The sequence below is a fragment of the Neophocaena asiaeorientalis genome, unplaced genomic scaffold, assembly GCF_003031525.2.
Source record: "Neophocaena asiaeorientalis asiaeorientalis breed wild unplaced genomic scaffold, Neophocaena_asiaeorientalis_V1.1 scaffold353, whole genome shotgun sequence".
NCBI classification, from domain to species: Eukaryota; Metazoa; Chordata; class Mammalia; order Artiodactyla; family Phocoenidae; genus Neophocaena; species Neophocaena asiaeorientalis.
Genome location: NW_020175261.1, coordinates 105,874 through 127,703, shown reverse-complemented (window position 1 = coordinate 127,703; position 21,830 = coordinate 105,874). Strand labels below are relative to the sequence as shown.

Here is a 21,830-nt window from a genome sequence, read left to right as displayed (position 1 = left end):
CCCTTTTTTTTCCCCCACCCCTTCCCCCTCCCCTTTTCTTTTTTTTTTTTTTTTTTTTTTGTGGTACACGGGCCTTTCACTGTTGTGGCCTCTCCCGTTGCGAAGCACAGGCTCTGGATGCGCAGGCTCAGCGCTGGGCTCCGCAGCATGTGGGATCTTCCCGGACCAGGGCATGGACCCGCGTCCCCTGCATTGGCAGGTGGACTCTCAACCACTGCGCCACCAGGGAAGCCCCCCTTTTCCTTTTTTAAAGCAAATGTCATTCTGATTCTCTCCAAGGTGCATTTTCCCTTTAGCGAAACTTCAACAAACAAAAGCTCTTTCTCCAGTTTTCCTCCCCCACAAACGAGATCCATTAAAAAAAAAAAAATTACTTCAAGGTATAACTTTACTTTTTAAAAATCTTCTCAAACATTCTACTTCATTTGTCAACAAACTACAATTAGGCTTTCCCCTTCCACTGAAATTGGTCTTGCTGTCAGTCACCAAAGTTGTTTTTTTGTCTTCAGCTGACCTCGTCCTGAAACTTCTTTTCCATGCATGCCATCACGAAACTCTTCATGTGCTAGCTGCTCTATTTCTTCACATCCCTTTTTCTACTGCATATACCTGAAATATTTTTAAAGGGTTTCCCTTAGGCCACGTTACCTTTTTTGACAACTTTCTCTGAAAGATCTACATAGTGTTTAATGGCTACCCTTCCACCAATTCTCTGTAGACTCTTCTGATAGCCATATTTATGCTCCCCAGTACCTTCTGTTCTAGACCAACACCGTCCAATAGAATTTTCTGAGATGATGGAAATGCTTGCTGTTCTGTGCTGTCCAAAAAGGCCACATATGGCTACTGAGCCCTGGAAATGTTTACGTGACTGACAAACTGAATTTTTAAGTATAATTTAATCTTAAATAGCCACATATGCCTAATGGCTACTATACTGGACAGTGTAGCTCTGGATTCACCTTTACAGTGAAAGACATTACCAAAACCTTAGACCAAGCTAGGAGCCTGGGCATTCTCCCTAAATTTCTCACCTGAGGTAGTTCTATTTTAATTTATTGACTCTATACATCTTTAGCTTACTTAGAATTAGCATACTACAGACCAAAATATGATTTCTCTACCAGAAAACTTTGGCTCCTGACTACTGAGAGTCTAAATGCCTTAGGTAACATTCAAGGCTTACAATCACCCCAACCTACCCGTTATACTTCACTTTTAGCATATATACCTGTATGCAGAACACGTAATACTACTGTGACTTTGCAGTGCTGGTTCCTCAGCCTGGAATTTCAGCGCACTTATTCATCCTTCAGGAGCCAAGTCAAATGCCATCTTTTTTCTGCTTTCCCCTGTTCTCTAGTCAGTAGCTCCTATTGTTTATACCCTCAGTACAGCTTTTATCTCACTGTTTTGTAATTACATGTCTGTTTCTACAACTAGTTTTAAGTTCCTCTAGAGCAAGAAGCCTTGTTTTATCTTTGCAGTTCCTTCCAGCTTAAGACAGTAGCCTGGTAAATGAATGATGTTAACATGAACTTAATCTGGGTGTTTTGAGAAAAAAACGACCCAAACTAGGGGATGTCTCTACACATTTCTTTAAACCTTAAAGAAGTGCAGGACACAAAAGGAATCAAGGGATGAAACTTAACGCAAGAGGTATGATGACTTGGCTTAAGGGTAATTCAGGCATGCTAATAATTAGGTTATTGAACAGTTTACTGAGGACCCAATTATATTTTGGTGCCAGACATGGAACCTGGCATCCTGGTATGGTATCAAAACTGGACGACTCAATCCACTGGTATTTGGAAGAAATATTTTTGTTAGAACGACATTCCTTTTTAAGCTTTTCTAGCAAAGATAAAAGTGGGAAGTGGAAGATAATTTACAACCCTTGGGGTAAAAGTCTAAACCAGTTGAATATTAGTCTCCTACTACAAAACAACAGATTTACAGGAATATTAATTTATTGGCAATAATGCATTTTCCAATATGGTCCAGGATCTCTTCTAGGAGTGAGTCTCAAGATCTGAAATATGCTCTGAACTGAATGTACAGAGGTGATCTTTTGAAGGGGAATATGGGCCTGACAATACTTTTTATGTGAAGAACAAATCAGGTAAGATGGTTTCTGATAACTAGATGCAAAAAATTAGCTGCTGCCTGAGTAAGTCAGGACTGCTATCTAAGAAGAACAGCAAATTATTTCTCTGTTCCTCTCTGCATATTTTCTCTACTTGTTTCCAAGAAACTTGTATTTAAAGGGTCCTTCCTCATCTTGGTAGCTGTTTGATGTAATTTTACTTCGACTTGTCCCACACAACTTTCCCCAGACTGCTCTCTTCTCCTTTCCACAATTTCTGTATGGCATTGTAGTGATAGCTTAGGCCTATAGTTCATGACATCTCAGGACCTTTGTATACCTATCTGAGCTCTCTGCCTGAAAGCTGTTGCCACGTACCCTACTTATCCCTCAAACTTCTGATTAAGAAATCATTCTTTCTCTAGACTATTTAGAATCCTCCATCACATACACTTGCAGCACACTATATTTTTTTCTTTATTTTTTCTTTGTATATTTTTTCTTCTTCACATTATAAAATGTAAATAGTTACACAGTATATTTTTTAAATGTCTGAACTCCTTTTAAGTTTCTGCTTTTTTGACAACTTGGACCAATTCTTATAATGCAAAATCCTTGGCACTTAGAGTGGTGTCTGGCATATAACAGGTGCTCAATAAACAACTGATGAATGTACTTTTTATGAGGTAAGCACTATAAGTATCTCCATTTTACAGATGAGGAAGCTGAAGCATGAAAAAGTTAACTTGCTCAATACTGCCCCATTAGAAAAAATGGGGAAGTTCATACTCAAAAACACATCTACCACACAGCCCTGAGATCTTGAATTTTTTTTAATGAATCCTACAACCTACCTAGCTAGCTGATGAAGAACAGTGTTAAGAGAAGTGGTAAAGGAAGTGGCATGACAAAAAAGATATCTAGGACCTCTGGAATGAGAAGGAAAATCTTGGGGTCCAAAGGGCTTGAAGGAACTTTTAGTGACTTTAGTGACAAGTGTATTGGGTTAAGGGTATTAGAAAAAGGAGAATGAAAATACTTGTAAAGGAAACTTAAGTCCTGTAGGAAAAGCGAGGGATCAATTTTGAACCTGCCACTCAATATAGTGTTGTTTCTTGTAGGAAATGGTTCATGTCACTCATCAAGAACCACGCTTCTGGCAGTATAGATAAGATAAAAACACAATGTCTATAGCCAAACTTCTGGGTTTGGCTCCCAGCTTTGTTACTTACTAGCTATGGGATCCTCTGGGAGGTTCCTTAACCTCACCATGCCTCAGTTTTCTCATCCACAGAAGTGAGGATAATAAATACTTTTATTAAAGTTGATGGTAGGGTTAAAATAATACAATGAAAATGCATAGATCAGTAGCTGGTTCAAAGTAATCACTATATAAACATTTGCTACTTTTACAAATTACAGATAAAAGCTTGATCTATTTTTTAAAAAAATAGGATATAAAAAGGAATAAAAATTTAGAAACCTTAGCTTTAGTATTTGGAGGGAATAGACACTTAAGAAGCCATCTATTAACAAACAGTAATAGAGATACGATCATGTATGCTTAACTGAGGTAAAACTGAGATCAGATTTCAGCATTGGAAAATGTATATACACATACTAAAACATGTACTTTTCTCCATTTTGGCCAAGCTATAATCTGGTTTTACTGAATTCAAGTTTCTTGGAACCAGTAGAGTAGTGGAAAGTGAAGGCCCAGGGGATCTCTTTATAGATACTTCAGTTAAAAAAAAAATGGAATCTTCAAAATTATGAAATGACAGACACTCTCAAATTCTATCACTTAGTAATACAAAATTCTGGTTATATCTTGAGAGTACGTGGCCTTTTTCACTTCTACTGTAGACAGAGTAATATCTCGAATATTTTATCTATTTCAGCAAAAATACTTGCCTTTTTTTCCCCTTTTGGAAGGTAAGCTTGTAGGACATTAACTCTACAGGTGAGCTTGTTGAAACCAGGCTTTGATATTTAATTGCTCTAATGTTAGCTGGCCAGTAAGATTTATTTGCGTTTAACTATCAGTACAAAGTAAACCTACATTTATTTCATAGCTTACTGATTAAGTCCCACAAAACTAGTTAGAAGCCAGATTCTGCTATTTACTAGCTAAGTGGCCAAGGGCAAGTTAAGTTACTTAAAACCTCTACACCTGTTTCTTTAGTTGTAAAACGAGAATGATAACAGTACCTACATCAAAGGAGTGAGTGAGAAAATGCCGGTAAAGCTTTGGGTGTTGTGGCATAAACACTCAAATGTTAGCTCAAATCAATAAATGCTATTTTTAGCACATGTAAGTGACATATCACTAGTCAAAATGATACATTATTTCATGTGATGGCTTTGGCAGGTGGTTTTACTAGATATTAATCCTTGGATTAATCCTTGGAACTCTACCATGGTTAATTTGAACAGTTAAAAAATAAATAGGAAGTCATACAGGTTGAGCTATTTGGAACTGCATACAATAACATCTAAACCACGTAGTGTTCTAATTTAAGCTATTTTTACCCAAACTAATGCTTTCTTTTAAACATTTCCATATCAATAGAAGAACTGAGCTTAGATGGACGTAGTCTTACCTCTAAATCTTCTTCTTCATCAATCTTTTGTATATTTTGGTAGGCAGCAGTGTAGACCTCTAAAGCTTTGCTGTGAAATAACATTTCGATAGTGATAAATTCTGAAAATATAGTCTAAAAGAACAAGGATTTGAATTTAAACAATCATATAAACTGCTTCATGAATTTAGTAAATTTATTCCTTACTATATAGTCTTGGCATTTTATGAGATACAGAGGTGTCTTTTTCCACAGGGCAGATGAAGTACAAAAGATAACTGGAATAAAAGTAGTTGCAAAGACCTTCTGCAGCAAAACTTTCAAATTACACAAAATATTTCCTATCTTATTATTTACTTCCCTTTTTTAGTCGGTTCTTCTATTAGATATTTATGATTTTAAAAAAGATTTGACTAAAATGTATGTCATTATGTACTCTGTTGCTCAGTGCCTATAAGTATTAGCTAAAGCGGTTTAGTACTGAAGCTGTTTTTTTTTAGCAACTGCAACTGATGTTTAAAAGAATGTTTTTTAGGCAAGAATTCTATCCCATCATATTTATATGATACTTGTATTCTCTAACCACAAAGGGATTACTTGGTAATAATGATATTCCTACTACTGATAATAGCACCATACATTTTTATAGAGCTTTCCAGTTTACAAATATATGACTTGTCCAGTGTTGCTCACAGCTATAATGTTAAGACTTAGATCTGATTCTTCAAAGTTATAGCTCTTGCTCATTGTACCGTGTTGTTCTCGCTGGAATCAATCATTTCCTTTAAAAATAAACTACAGGTAAACTCTATGAGCATGATGATGACAACTTACAGTAGGGAAGGTCATGAGCAAAGAGAAATGAATAGAGATGTGCATGTTGATCTAAGCAGAGGTGAGATAATCGGTGGGTAGGGAAAGTATACAAGCCAGACAAGTTTTCAATAAAATAGGATCTATCCTTTTGTTATCTTGTCCCTTATCAAAATAAAAAATCAGAGCATTAATGTAAAGAGAAGTGGGCAGAATAAGAATAGGATAGAAAATATTCAAGCATTGTCCTTTAAGGGGCAATAGAGATGAGATGGGTTAGGCTAGAAGGCAATAGTCAAATACTCATTTTCCTTCATTTCTGTTCTCCTGTGTTAACCACCCAGATAGGAGTGGTCCTGCACCTTGCAAAGTAGCCATACAGATATCCCTTAGTGTCCTGTGATTTTTTTTTCCCCCCTCTCCATCTCCATTCTTAAGGATTAGAAAAATATTTAAGGGAGAACTAACAGGCTTCTGATTGCTACTCAGTGGAAATAGATCTGTAGTTGAAAGTAACCCTTCTGAGCTGCCAAGCACATATGTAGGGCTAAATGCAAAGATTGGGCTCTGGGATAAATGACTTATAACTATAACTGACAGTGACCTTTACTGTCACTTCATATAGGTCACAAAGTGCTCTGGTATACTGGACTGGCAACTGACTAATAAACAGCATTATGCCAAGGTGCAACTTTGGATTCCACACCAAGAATCTCCAGATAGAAATACCTTAGAGGTAGAATGGCTTTTGACTAGGGCTGGTACTTCTCTTGTCAGTCTTCCTAAGATAGTTGACTAGCTAGAAAGTAAGGGGTTAAGCTTAAATCACTCAAGTAAATTGGGTATTACTCCTCTTTTTAAATAGTTCTACAAATGAACATTCTAAATCTTTAAGAGACTGACACACTATTCAATAACTAATGAAATCCAAACATTTACAGCCTTATTACACCTAAATCTGTAGGTTTAGGCTTAATTCAAGTCTATTCCACTGTGGTAACTGAGGAATATGGAAAAAATTCAAAATAATTTAAAATATTTTTTGAATATTTGAATATAGTTATTAAATCCCTGATGCCAAAATCGCTGAATGTGATGTCATCTCTGAACTAACAATTTCTTAATAATAGCATTTTATAGGAGTTATATTCCCCTTAGCTCATAAGTAAGCCCTGAAAATATGTTGGTATGTCTGTCACTGAAGAATGATACATTATTTTGGTTTATCCATATCCTCTGATAAAAGAATCTATTACACTCTCATTTTAAAAGACAGAGCTCAACTTTGAGTCTGTTAGCATTCTGCAGTCTCAAAATTTAGTTTCACTTAGTAATAGAAAACATTTTAAGAAGTAGCTTTAATTAGTAAATGGCTATTATTTACTACTTGGAACAATGAGTGAAAAATCACTCAAGTTTTGTGATACTTTGGTTTAATCCTTTATGGTATGACCTTTTATTTCTTGACAAAACGTATACTATATATCTATTTAAGATGGGAATGGCCCTGTTAACTCTTCTGTCAAAAACAGTGATGGAGAATCAGTGGCATTGCTAAGGTAGTATTCCAGACTTGGAATTTTTGACCCAAGAACCATGAAGCCTTAAGATTATCAGAGAGGACAGTTATATCCCTGAGTATAATAAGAAGGAAAAACTACCAGTTATACTTTTTCTTTCTAGCTATTCATAGAATTTCATAAAACATGGGAAAATGGGCAGAAAGGAGGAGGATAACAGCAAGGAAGAATCAGATGACAACTGGTATAAGAAAGAACATAAAAACATTGTGTTTTTAAAATAAAATAATTTCAGTGAGTCACCAGAAAGGTGGTGGAACTTTGAAAGATCCATTCATATTTAAAAAAAATTTTCCTCAAATAAACATAGCTTTCAATGATCTCATGTAATCTGCTAATCTGGAATGGGTCAGTATGGTCAGGGACAGAGGCATTCACGCATTACTTTTTTTCCCTCATTTTCAATTTTATTTTGTGTGACTAGAAGGCCATTTGGGTACGTACTTAATTTTTATTGGTGGGGGTGGTGGGGGAGCTAATATGAAATTCTCTACCCATCGGCAAGTATTCTGCAAAGCAGGTAGCCTAGTAGTTTAAAATAGGGGCTCTGGATTAAGATAAACCTGGGTTCAAATCAAGACGGAAACAAATCAGCTGTGTAGTATTAAACAGTTTGTTCTTTTTTCCTTAATTTCAACATCTTAGGTTTTGCCTTAAGGATTAAATGTAATCCAAGAAAAGGTACAGTATGGTAACTGGCTTAGAGTAAGTGCTCAGCACAAGTGTGCTGTTTTTATTGTCCAAGGAGTAAACCAGCTATATTAGAAAATGTTCCTTATCATCACATTAAAGCCTCCATCTAGTTTAATTAGAAAGCAGGATATTTAACAAAAAAGTCATAAAAGGTCTTGTTAATAATTTTGGCAAATGGGAAATGGCAGCTCTCCAGAGTAGAGGCTATTTAATAAATGATGTCAGGAGAACTTTCTATCCATTTGAAAATAATAAAGTTAGACATCTACCTCATACCATATGCAGAATACAACTGCATAAAATGAAATATTTAAAATATTAAAAAATCATACAAACACTAGAAGAAAATATAAGCAAATAATTATATAATCTTCGGGATGAAAACTCCTTTCTAAGCATGACACCAAGGCAGAAATCAAAAAGGAGAAGATCAATAGATCTGGCAGCAAGAATAAGACTTTAAGGTGGTAAAAACATACCATAAGCAGCAAAATGGGAAAATATATTTGCAACAGATCTTCTCTTTAATATAATGGGTTAATATTCTCAATATAAAGAATTTTTACAAATTAATAAGAAAAATGCCAACACTCAATAAAAATATAGGCTAAGGTCAAATGTGAGTAATTTACTAAAGAAAAATGTGTCATTAAATATATGAAAAAATACTCTGCCTCAACAGTAGTAACTGTAGCAAATTAAGATGATACTGATTTTTCACCTATTAGATTATTTTATTATTAAAAATACTACCACTCGTCATTGTTACATTGGTGTGCTCATGTAAGGTTCTGCAGGAATGTTAACTAGTTAAAGCTTTGTGGACAGAAGTTAAAAACAGCTATCCAAATTGAAAGTGTGTATGCTCTTTGAATGAGAATGCCACTTCTAGTAATTTATCCCAAGAGAATAACTGGACCAGAAAAAAGGCTGATGTTTAATGATGCAACGAGATCTATAATTGCAAAAATAATCTAGATGTCCATCAATGAGGGCTGGTTAAATAAACTGATATATCCATATAGAAGAATACTATATGAGGGTGCCATTACGGACAATATGGATCTTTGTTTCCTCAGCACAAACATATCCATGATATATTAAATTTTAAAAAGATGCTACATATAGTGTGGCCCCATTTAAATAAAACTGTATAGTGGTAATAATATTACCTTTCTCATAGGACACTGTGAGGAGGAAATGAGTTAATCCATATAAAATGCTTAGAATGTGTGACATAGTTAATGTCTAAGAAATATTTGTTGTTATTCTTATTAGTATATTTCTTGAGTATATTTCATAGAAAGAAAGTCTGGAAGGATATAAACCAAAACGGCTTATTTCTGAGCAGTGGAATTATTACATTTTTCTCAATAATTTTATGAAAAAAAGTCATGGTGATTTCATATTTATTTGTAAGAAAAATAAAGTTACTAAAAATTAAGTTTTGAAGCTATTTCTGGCTCACGTCAGCGACTTTACCAATACTGAATTCCTGTCCCTATCTGTTCCAGGAGTGACCCCTGGTCAAGATCGTTTTCATAGGTCAGAACTTCCCTTGACACCATATAACTGATGACTTTTTCCATTACATGGGAAACAAATAGGATTGTGAGTTTTCTTCCACATTCTATACAACTAAGTTCATACCAGCTTTTCCCAGAAAGACAGATTCTTTGCAAGGTTCCTATCAAAAGTCTTTTCCTAAAAATTGTGCTACCTTACTAATTAACACTGCTGCTAAAATTCAGATGGACTTGTCAATTAAACCCCACCTCAAACACAGTTAATACAGTTATGAGCAGTGCTTACTACTGCCAATCATTTCTACCCCCAGGGAGGTTAAAGAAAGACCCAGAAGCTCTGCCTCCATCTGAAGCAGTAGCCTGATAACAGGTACAATAAGAATGTTCTTAAAAAAAAAAAATGCTTTGTGTCTGATTCTCCCAAAACATGAGCAGGATCAACAGTTTTGACTTTTCCAAGAATTTATCTCACAAACAGAGGTGTTTGTCAGACATGGTAAAATCAACATGGCAATATCTGATTATTGTTTTTGTTAGAAATAAGGGGGTGGTAAAGTAACCCTTCTGATTGATTTTCGAGGCTTTTGGGTACAGGATCTGTGCATCCCTCTTTATCATAAAACATCTCAAATGAGGCCTAACTTGGAAAAGGAACAATTTGACAGTAAGGAGGAAAGACATACAGAACAGAGATTCATAACCTTAACAGACCCTGGTATTAATCTCTGGAACTCATATTTCTGGGAGTTTGCTAGAGTCATGGGGGCCTGTATTAAAAGTGTACACTTTCACAGATGACATGATCTTGTACGTAGAAAATCTTGAGGAATCTGCAAAAAACTATCAGACCTAATAAATGAGTTTTGCAAGGCTGCAAGATATAAGATCAATGCACAAAAATCAACGGTATTTCTATGCACTTGCAATGAACAACTGGAATGAAATCAAGTAAACAATTCCATTTACAGTAGCATCAATAATCATAAAATACTTTGGAAAAAATTAAAGAAAAGCACAAAACCTACACTTTGAAACTTATAAACATTGTTAAAAGAAATTAAGGATGATTTAAATAAATGGAAAACCAGCCCATGTTCATGGATTGGAAGAATTAATCTTAAGATGGCAGTACTCCTCAAATTGACCTACAGATTTGATGCAACCCCTGTCAGCATCCCAGCTGACTTATAGAAACTGACAAGCTGATTCTAAAATTCATACCGAATTACAACAGATCCAGAATAGCAAAAACAATCTTAAAAAGGAACAAAATAGAACTCACACACCCTGATTTTAAAAGTTACTACAAAGCACTGTTAATTAATCAGGACAGTGTGGTACTGGCATAAGGATAGACATAGATCAATAAGAATGGGAGTTCAGAAACAAAACCACATCAACTGATTTTCAACAAGAGTGCCTAGACTTCAATGAGAAAAGAACAGTCTCTTCAATAAATGGTGCTGGAACAACTGGATAGTCAGTCACTTGCAAAAGAATGGGGTTTAACACCTTCAGTTCACATGATACACAAAAATTAAATGCATAAAAGACTTAACAATGAAAACTATAAAAGTGTTAGAAGAAAACATAGGGATAAATCTTTATAATCTCAGATTTGGCAATGGATCCTTAGATATGACACTAAAAGCACAAGCAACAAAAGAAAAAGATAAATTGGACTTCATCAAAATTAAAAAGCTTTGTGCTTCAAGGGACACCATCAAGATAGTGAAAAGAACTCACAGGATGGAAGAAAATAACTGCAAAACATCTGATAAGGGATCTGTATCCAGAATATATAAAGAACTCTTAAAATGCAATAAAAAAAGATAACCCAATTAAAAGATCTGAATAGACACTTTTTTCAAAAAAGATATACAAATGGCCATAAGCATCAGCAGGAAAATGCAAATCAAAACCACAATAAGGTACCACTCTACATCCACTAGGATGGCTATAATGAAAAAGTCTGATGAACAACAAGTATTGGTGAGGATGCAGAGAAACTGGAACCCTCATATACTACTGGTGGGGAAATACAATGGCACAGCCACTTTGGAAAACAGTCCGGCAGTTTCTCACATAATTAAAGACAGAGTTACCATATGAACCAGCAATTCAACAGGTTATATGGTTGAACTGAAATGAAATGTCCAAGAGAAATGAAAACATGTCTATACAAAAACTTGTCCATGAATGTTTATATCATTAATCATAATAGCCAAAAGGTAGAAACAATCCGAAAGTCCATCAACTGATGAAAAGATAAACATAATGTGCTTAATATCCATACAATGGAATATTATTCCACCATAAAAAGGAATGAGATACTGATACATACTACACTACGGCTAAACCCTGAAAGCATGCTAAGTGAAAGAAGCCAGTTACAAAAGCCATGTATTTTATGATTCCATTCATATGGAATGTATGTTCAGAATAGCCAAATCCAAAGAGACGTGAGATTAGTGATGGTTGCTTAGGCTGGGGGTGAGGGCTGGGGGAGCAGGAAGGTAAAAGTTAAAGTGTACTAGGCCTCACTTTGAGATGATAAAAATGTTCTAAAATTGAGTGATGATGGTTGTACATATCTGAACACACTAAAAACCACTGAGCTGTACATTTTAAATAGGAGAATTGTATGGTATATGAATTCTCTCTCCATTTTTAAAAAAGTAGGTTTTTTCCTGTCTTCTTTTTTTGTGACCACCACAAGACTTCCCTCTTCCAGGGTCATGATATAGCAGGCCAAGAGAGAAGTTTGGAAGCCCTTTTCTTCTCTGTGCACCATCCACTGTGCAGTCCCTTACTCCATGTCCTATTGCTTCAGGAAATCCCAGGTTGTAGGAATTGTAATTGGGAATTATGCACTCACTGTCTCTGCCCGTTTTGTAATTGGTGATGCTCATGGGATTAAAAACACCTGTAGAGTTGGCCAGCATGCAGATGGAACACTGAAGTGAGCCTAAAGATCAGAGACACAGATTGCGATGTGTAAAAGAGAAGTTTTTAGGCATGAAGAACAGTGGTAAAGTGAGGAATCAGGCTCCCAAGTCACTGAAGAAGCCCTTACTTAGGTGGCAATGAATCAGACATACCTCACAAGTCTCCAATCTCATTTTTCAGATTAAAGCCAATTATTTTAATCTTCCTTCCCTTCTCCCTCAATTTGAGAGAGGATGTCAGCAGTTGTAAAATGTAATGCCCTGCCCACACTCTTCTATGTCGGTAAAAGGGTTTGTCTCAGGGCAGCTCCTGAGGTGCTCTTCCTGAGTAGCAATCTACACAGCAGGGTGCAGAGTGAATTGAAAGGCTTACATTTTTTAAAAAATTTTTTTAATCTTCAGGACCAAGTAGAGACGTTTGAGCCTGGCTATCAGAAAAATCAAAGTTCTGAAATCCTATGCAACTATGATAGGAAATTAAAAAAAAATAAAAGGGCAAATGAATGTTGTTTCATGGATTGTAGAGAGAAATGATACAATTAAGTGGCAGATAATGCCTATTTTATTGATAAGAACGTAACTTTTGAAGGCAGGATATTTTCTTTGTTAATAAGCTATTAAAATGACAAAAAATACTTTTCTTTAAAAGCTGTTCCAGGAAAATTTGCAGTGAGCCAAACGGCATCCTTAGATGACTTGTTTTAAAGGCCATAATGTGATCATAAGTAATGCTCCAAATCTTTCCAAGATGCCTATGAGAAAGTCACTGAAGACCTTCTCAAGTCCATGATCCTGAATATCTACTGATGTGTTATAATAAGTCAATTCTTGTGATACCATACCATGCTGGATGCAAGTTTATGTGGTTAGCTACTCTTAATTATTTGATAATATGTACGTATTAGAAACATAAGCTATAAAAATTAGTGATAGTGTATCATAATGGAAAGCACAGATTTTTAAAATACATAATTGGTTTATAGTTCAGACTTTTGGCTATGATACTTCAGAAAGGTTACTTTATATCTCTGCTTAATTTTTTTTTTTTTACATAATATATGATAACACTACCTCACTTTCATGGGGTTGCTGTAAAGATTAAAAGATAATTTATGTAAAGTGCCTGGAGCCGTACCTGATACATAAAAACATAATAAATGTCATTTTTCTGTGATTAATACTATTTGTAATAACATTTGAATATCTGGCCTTTGGCTGGGAATGGAGCCCCTTTAAATACCATTGTTTCCATAAGAAAATAATATTTGACATGTTTCTGTTTACATCTTTTTCACACAGACTATTTATGGACTAAAAAAATCAGTAATTTAAATTTGTCATAAATTTAAATAAAAAATAAGGTTAGAAAACATATTTTGAACCTTAACAGTTACTTTGTTACCTTTATATCCTTTATTTTCTGCTTTTCAAAGCTGTCAATAGTCTCCTCCAGATGGCGAGTTGTTCGAGCAGCATCCATTGTGGCCCTTTGTAATTCAGTTTCTGCCTACAAAAGTGTCCCCGCCAAAGTACAGGAAAAACTCAAGTCAGAATCCATTTGACTGAGTCTTTTTGTAAACGCTACCACTGCGGTACTGGCTTTTTGCCATAACAGCGTCAATCATTCAAAATATATTTTACCACATAAAGTAAAACGATCTATACGATAAGCACATGCAGAATAAAGAACTTTAAATCTTTCAGGTGACATGATTCATGATCTCAAACAAAAGAAAACAAAAATTCCTTCCCTTTCTGCATACAAAATCATTTTATTTCTATATCACCCTTGGATAATTTACTGTAAAACAATTTTCTATATTTTCTACTGCTTTCACATATTTCACTGTCTCTGCCATTTATCATACTCTTTTCTCCTCACTATCTCTCTCCCCTTTAACCCTTTCTCCCCCCAAATACTTAAGTATTTTCAATCTTCTAGTTCTCCAAATGCATGAAATGTTTCTACTTCTGTAATATCCTAATCAGGTAGAGTAGAATATACACTACAAATATTTATTTCAGCATGGATTTTCTATTTGTATATTCTTCTTATAAGCTAACAATATTACACTATTACTTAGTTAATGCTTATTACAAAAAATATATACCAGCAACTAATAAATTAGATGGAAAATCTAATACTTTCCTTCAAAGTACTCATACTATCTAGATCCATGTTGTACAATCAATACGGTGGCCACTAGCAACATGTAGCTATTTACATTTAAATTAATTAAAATCAAATGTAAATTAAAAAACTGGTTACTCTAGTTGCCATTTCAAGAGCTCAATAGTCATATATATAGCTAGTGGCTACAGTGCTGTAAAGTGCAGAACATTTCCAATCTAATCATGTATTTCTCTTAAAAAAATCATCTCTTCCTTTAAGGACAACAGTTTGCCCCAAAATATTTAAAATTTTTTGTTAAACAATAACATATTTTTAAAAACATGGCCCAATTTTCTGATTAAACTCTTTCTAATAATGTTGTTTCCTATGTTAGTATTATGTTTACTCAAAAGTATCACATATCATCATCTTAATATTTACTCCATAGGAAAAATTTGCAGTTGTGAATCAAAGTTTTATGAAACATAATATTACGACATTTAAGCCTTTGCTTTCTTTTTCAAGAAAACGTATAAATTGAAATAAGTAAAAAGGTTTACTATAGGGGTCCATCTCTTCACACATCACTTTATTACCCACCTGTGACTGAAATTTTTCATAAAGGAAAAAAATACATTTCAAATAGAACAATTTCTTCCAATAAATTAAAATCATATGCTATTATAGAATTATATCTTCTTGCAATTAGATTATACATTAATCATAACTTTATACTGATTATACACTCTTACAACTAGGTTAATTCAGATATACAATTTCAAGAAACTAAGCATTTAAAACTTATTTATATATATCTGTGTGTACATTTGCTATATAGAGTATAAAGTTTTCTTTAAATCCATGCAAACTTTTATGCTTTTAATCATAACCAGTAATCAAAAACAATTCTCTTTATTACTGATTTTCAGAATTTTAAAAATATAACTATCACAGGATTTATTATGAAAAAATTTCTAACAGTTATGATGCATGTTAACCTTTTACTAATGAGAATATTCAAGCAGACTATTTTTCTAATACTGTTCAGTACATGTGACTTGTGAAATTCTTTACCGTGACTACTTACTTTTGACTTAACGTCTCTTCCCTCCCCGTTTATTGACAGTTTCATTTTAAAATCTGGAAGGGTAGGTAGAGTTGGCTAAATTAGCAAAGAGCAGGGAAGCAGAAGCCACAGCTGGGACATGGGTATCTTAACCTTCTACCACACTCCAGCAACTACGATTCATTTCTTAGTCTCAAATCCTTTTACTCGGGCATAGCCACGTGCCCAAATTCGCACAGCTATTTTTAGCAAAGTGGATACAGATTTCTGTTTCTTCCTTTTGTTGAAAATTCTTCAAAATCCTATAACATACCAATTTGGGTAGGAGATACTTTTGATTAAAATACTGTGATACAACTTTATGAATAAGGATATCAGTATATTTAATGAAATTAGTCATGAGTGCAAAATGGCTTATAAAAGAGTGAGCCAGATCGGTGTTTTTCTAACTGTTGCAAGCTTTTTCAGAAGCCACCAGGGGCCTTAGGGGGTCCAGGCAGAACACTGGGATTCTTCTTTACCCCATCCTCTTATACCAGAACTACTCTTTTATTTTATATACTAAACTTTAATGTACTTCTTTTGAAGATCAGATGAATTTTAAGAGTCTATCCTGGTAAATATTCTATGATGCTATGATAGAATACCTTTATATTTATAGTGAATGCATTTATATGTAGACTGTCCTTTATTTTCTGGTTTCAGGTTGTCAAAATCCACTGGAGTCCTACACCTTTCCCACTGAGTGTGGCAATTCATCTACAGCCATAATCTATTCAGTTGCTGCTTTATCTCCCCCTGTGTGAACTCCTGACCTGCTCTGTCTATGGTATAAGACAGCCGCCTCCACAGCAGTGTTTACAGCAAAGTACCAAAGTCAGAGGCGTCTGTCTTAGGAAGACATTTATTTCCACATCGAGTGTCCATAGCAATACCCCTGAATCAATCTTACCACCTCCTCAAGATTCCAGATGTGACATTTTTTCTGCCCTTATGTACTCTCCCCTCCACCAAACAAAGCAGCAAAATTTTGACCTCTGGCTTGATTCTTAAAAACTGGTGATATTCCCTAGTCTCTGCCTTAGTCCATAGTTGTCAGTCAGATTTTCCAGCATTCTGTAGTTTGTCTGACTTGCTTGAAACCCAGACTCTATAATCTCCAGTTTGTAGATCCCAGACATGTGGCTGCCCATTTTTATTACAAGGTTGGGTGTATGTATCTTTGGTCCAAAGGAAGGAGGACCAGGCTGTTGGTGCAGCCCAAAATCACTAATCAAGGGATTCCCCTCAGAAATGGAGGTGTTCTGGAACCTCAAATGTCCCCAAAGAGTCAATCCTCATGTGGTTTCTGGCAAAGGTGGGCTGTAAAAAACCTTAAGGAAGTAGGGAGGAGACACAAGGAATGGGAAAAAGAGGCAGCGGGATAAGTTAGTACTTTATATACAACTGCACCTATCCCAGTTGCTGGCAATTAGCCAGATGCTATTTTCTTTATTTAGTTAATTTATTTCTCTAACTATTTATTTATTTATGGCTGCATTGGGTCTTCGTTGCTGCATGTGGGCTTTCTCTAGTTACGGTGAGCAGGGGCTACTCTTCCTTGTGGTGCACCGGCTTCTCATTGCAGTGGCTTCTCTTGTTGCAGAACATGGGCTCTAGGTGCGCGGGCTTCAGTAGTTGTGGCTCATGGGCTCTATAGCGCAGGCTCAGTAGTTGTGGTGCACGGGCTTAGTTGCTCCGCAGCATGTGGGATCTTCCCTCACCAGGGATCGAACCCGTGTCCCATGCACTGGCAGGCGGATTCTTAACCACTGCACCACCAGGGAAGTCCCTGTTTAGTTTTGAACAAGGCACATTCTAGTTTAACAAATAATCATCCTGAACAGAAGAACCTTGTTACAGTAGACACTCCTATTTAGATCTGTGTCCAGCTGTGGACCTCAATTATACTCTTGAATCTCCTGAGGGTCTTTGGCTGGAAGTCATAATTGTGGTTTCACATAGCTGTTGTTTTTTAAGATGAAGGGAATTTTACCAGGAAAAAAATTATTGTTCCTTCCTTTTCTCAAATGCAGGGCTGAGAAGGCACTGATATATTAGGATTAATGATAGATCTTTAACTTTATAATTAATATTTAGTCATCATTTATGTAAAAAATCTTAGAATTTTGTATTTATTCTTTATAAAAACATCTACACTTATGAGTGTTTTATATTTTGAATATCTTGTGGAAAACAACATACGACTGAATTAAGTTGTGTATTCTCTTTAAAATTAGCTAATTTAGGGCTTGGCCCGCGTACCGCAAAAAAAAAAAAAAAAAAAAAATTAGCTAATTTCCATAGTGAGAATTTGTAAATGCATGTGTTTCTTTTCAAACTTTACATTCATATTCTTTGCACATTTAAAGTAGAAATACATCATTTCCATATATATTTACTTCTGTACTGCATACCTTACAAAGTATCTTTTTAAAGACCCAAATTCAAAGGATACAATAACATGTCGATCAGATGGGTTTCTCTGACGTGTTCTTTCTAACTGAGTTAACTGTTTAGCTTCTCGATTCCTTGCTGTTAATGTTGCTTTGAGGTCATCCTGCAAACAGGCATTTCTTTTTGTTAATAAAAATCCCTTATTTTAGTAGTAAAATATACACTTCTCTGTTTTAAGAAGGGAAGAACACTCCCTATTTGATCCAGGCATCATTACCACAGGAATTATTACTATTGCATAATCAGTGTGTGTCTTTTTGTGTGAGACTGTGTGCATGTGTGTAGTTTAATATCCTCTCAAATAATGACATAATTTCAATGCAAAACTATATATATATTTATATATATGTATATACACACACATAAAATTTTGATTGTGGTGGTAGTTACAGATGTATACACATTTATTAAAACTCAGTGTACATTTAAAACAGGAGCATTTTACTACATGTAAATTATACCTCAATAAAGTTGATTTAAAAAATAGAACTTTGGGAATGTAATGTATACCCTGGTGACTAGAATTGATAATACTGTACTGCATTTTGAAAGTTGCTAGGAGACTAGATCTTAAAAGTTTTCATCACAAGAAAAAAAATTTGTAACTATGTATCATGACAGATGTTAACTAGACTTATTGTGACCATTTCATAATATATACAAACATCAAATCGTTGCGTTGTACACTTGAAACTAATATATGTCAATTATACCTCAAAAAAATTAAGAAAAAAAAACTTTGTCACATTCATTTTTAGTTTACATGTTATCGCCTGCTTTAAAACAAAAATATAAACAAATTCATTTAGTAAAATAATTTCTGTCCATATGTTCTTCATGAATATAAATATTAAATATTTTAAAGTTTCCATAATAAACAAAACTGCCTTTATGATGCTACAGTAGTATATAAAAATACTTCCTTATTCTCAAAGTTCTAAGAATGCTTCAGAGTATGTAAAAAGAATGACTAAACACTACTCTGTACCTTTTATTAAAAGGACAGTTATTGGAAACCTCATATGTTTTGCCAGAATACCTAATAATAGTAGAAAAAATGAATTTACTTACTCGTTTCATTTTTACAATGGTTCCATAAGCTTTCAAAGGTTCAACTACTTTGGCTTCAAGTCTTTCAACCTATTGAAAATTATTATAAAATATAACTGAAAAGAAACACAGACATATCAAAATTTAAATTCTGAAATAAAACCTGTGCTGTCAAACCTGAACATAATTACTACACCGATTAATATTTGAAATTTTTTAAATTAAAATGTCAGTCACCATTATAAATAAAAGAATAACCACCAGAAATTGATAAGACTCAGAACCTAAACTCAAATACATTAAAAACTGTTAAGCTGTGCAGTAGCAATAAAAGCTTTTGGTAAGTTTTAAGACACCTCAAATTTTATTGCAGCTACCACTTTCAGTGTGTTTAATACTTGGATGGATACTTTACATACATTATATCCGAAATGTAAAAGCCCAACCTTCCAGATAAGAAAATCAAAGCTGAAAAATATAGCATATTGGAAACATTTAAAACAACACAATCCTCAAAAGCAAAAAAGCCTACAGACCACTTAGAGAACAAGATAAATAGTGTTTCTGAGCTGTTATACTGTATGGTGGATCTCTTAGAGTTAAACCGGTTTTCTTAAACATTACAACATTTATCAGATTTTGAGTAATTTCTCCTTTTACTAATAGCACTAGTGGAAGGCACTAAAGAAACAGAATTTTTTAAGGCAAGTATATAACTATAGCATAAGAAAAATAACTCCAGGACATTAAAATTTTCTTTTTCAGGATAGCTAATACAAGATGACATGTATTTAATTGTTTAAAATGAACATGTATTACTTTTGTAGCAGGAAAAAGGCTTTTTTTTGATGATACAGGTTTATATAATCAGTGAGTGTATATCACTCCATATTCATTTTTGTTTAGTTTCTATAAACAGAATGTATATGAATGTTTCATTTTAAAAAATTTTAGGAAAATGGAGAAGATCAAGTTCTCATTGAGCATTTAAATATTAGGAATCCTAAAATCAAATCCATGAATACTCAGGATTATTTATTCCATTTCAAATAATCCATACACTGATTATTCAGTGTAAAGATTAGCCAAGTCTTTTTTTCTGTTCTCCTTTTTGTAGCCTACCTTTTGTTCATTGTTCTTTAGCACCTCCACCATTTGGTAAGCAAGTGAAATAAAAAAAACAAATGTAAATCAATTCAGTTTGCTATTTGATAAATAGCATAAACGTTTTCTAGAAAGGGGCAATGAAATTATTGGCTAACATAGGGTTCTAGTATTATCTGTGAGTATAAACTACTTTTGAAACATTAAGTTCCCAGTTACACATAACTGAGAGTTGCTTATTACAGAATATCATATGACAAGAACGAAACATTTTCCCCCAAAGTAGCCCCAAAAGTAATTACTACTCAAATTTCTGTATGATTAGCAGTTATAGGTTTAAAGATCATTATCTTCTTTTTGATTCTGAGGTTTTTTTGATAATTGAAATTTCTGTTTTAGGCTTTTAAAAAGGAAGAGAAGCACTGATGAGAAAAGTACAAAAGAAGCAATGCAGCTCTAATTGGGCAACTTCTGACAAGTTAAAAGTTAAAGTGAAAATTTCTGACCTGTATCTTGAATCCTGAAGTAAATATAAGTGAAAGTACTGATGAGGTATTAAAGTAAATGGGCTTTAACAATTTAAACAATTACAACACCACCTTCTTCCCTCCCCCACCCCAAAGCAAGAAAAACCCAAACAAACCCACAAAAAACCAAAAAAACTCCACAAAATTTCACTACTGGTTTGTATGCATAATACCATGGTGACTAGAATTAATAATACTGTACTCCCCCTCCGCCCCCGCTGCCCCCCCCCAAAGTTGAAACATTGGTCAACTTTCCAGAGCATGGAAGCAGCAACAAAAATCTTTTGTTCATTTACTACTTATTCACTCACATCACCACTTCCAACATCTTCCATCTCCATATATACTTTAAAATATACCTACCTGCACACAAGACACAAATCATGCTCCTTTTCTTGCCCTGGGGTACTACGTTTACTACGCCCTGCAAATAGCCACCCCATGGCCAAAAGTTGGCAAGTAAGGTGGGGAAATTCAGTACTTCAAGACACCCTAGAGTTTAGTTTGAAAACGGTAAAATCACAGGAAGCGTCCCTTTAATAGACTTACACAATGTTACCGACATGAAAAGGTACGTTTATCATCAAGAGTGTGTTCGCCACTGCAGTTAGGTAGATTACAAGTCTTCACGGCTCCTCGGTCCACTACGTCAGGGCTCATTCATAACATGACGGTGTGACTTCACTCCATACCTCTGCTTGTCGATAATCCTGAAGTTTGGCAAACTCATCAGCAAAGGTTTTCAGGCCCTGCTTTAACTTCGGGGTCTCTGTAGAGGCATACACGTTGATTTCATTCACCAGGAGGTCTGCTTTGTCTCGCAGTCTGGCAGTTTTCCGCACATAAGCAGCAAAGATTTGGCACAGCTCTCCAAAGTGCTTCTCCACATTTGTGACAGCATCTTGCAGTTGTCTGGTTTGAGCATCCCTAGAGAAAAAGGTGACACAAAAAGCAAATCATTCTCATTTGAGATGAGATGGCTTCATCTTCACGTTAATTTGATTATGCCAATACTCCCGGGGTATTCTGCAGCTTCGACGGCGCAAACCTTCAAAGATCCCACCATCTCCTAAGGCCGATCCTCCTCCTCTAGGTCCCCATTCGGGGCCTGGCCTCCACATCCCACAGTGCAGGCGCACGAAGAGGCCTGGCTCCGGCCGGCGGCGCCACTGCGGGGTGGCGGCTCCCGGGGCAGCTCCGCGCCATGCTGCCCAGGCGCCCGGCTGCCACCCGGCGTCTGCACCGG

At 35.1% G+C, this 21,830-nt stretch overlaps 1 protein-coding gene across 1 annotated transcript in view; it reads right to left on the bottom strand.

The window, feature by feature from the left end:
- The window catches only part of CIBAR1 (CBY1 interacting BAR domain containing 1), a 27,356-nt gene that overhangs the window by 3,690 nt on the left and 1,836 nt on the right, over nucleotides 1-21,830 (bottom strand). Inside the window, exons 3-9 of the mRNA XM_024765419.1 lie at nucleotides 21,599-21,821; nucleotides 21,277-21,511; nucleotides 18,975-19,043; nucleotides 17,905-18,006; nucleotides 14,942-14,947; nucleotides 13,631-13,735; nucleotides 4,690-4,803 (exon numbers count right to left, since the gene is read on the bottom strand). Of these exons, the coding sequence (XP_024621187.1) occupies nucleotides 4,690-4,803; nucleotides 13,631-13,735; nucleotides 14,942-14,947; nucleotides 17,905-18,006; nucleotides 18,975-19,043; nucleotides 21,277-21,511; nucleotides 21,599-21,821 (854 nt within the window). The remainder of the gene's footprint in view (nucleotides 1-4,689; nucleotides 4,804-13,630; nucleotides 13,736-14,941; nucleotides 14,948-17,904; nucleotides 18,007-18,974; nucleotides 19,044-21,276; nucleotides 21,512-21,598; nucleotides 21,822-21,830) is intronic.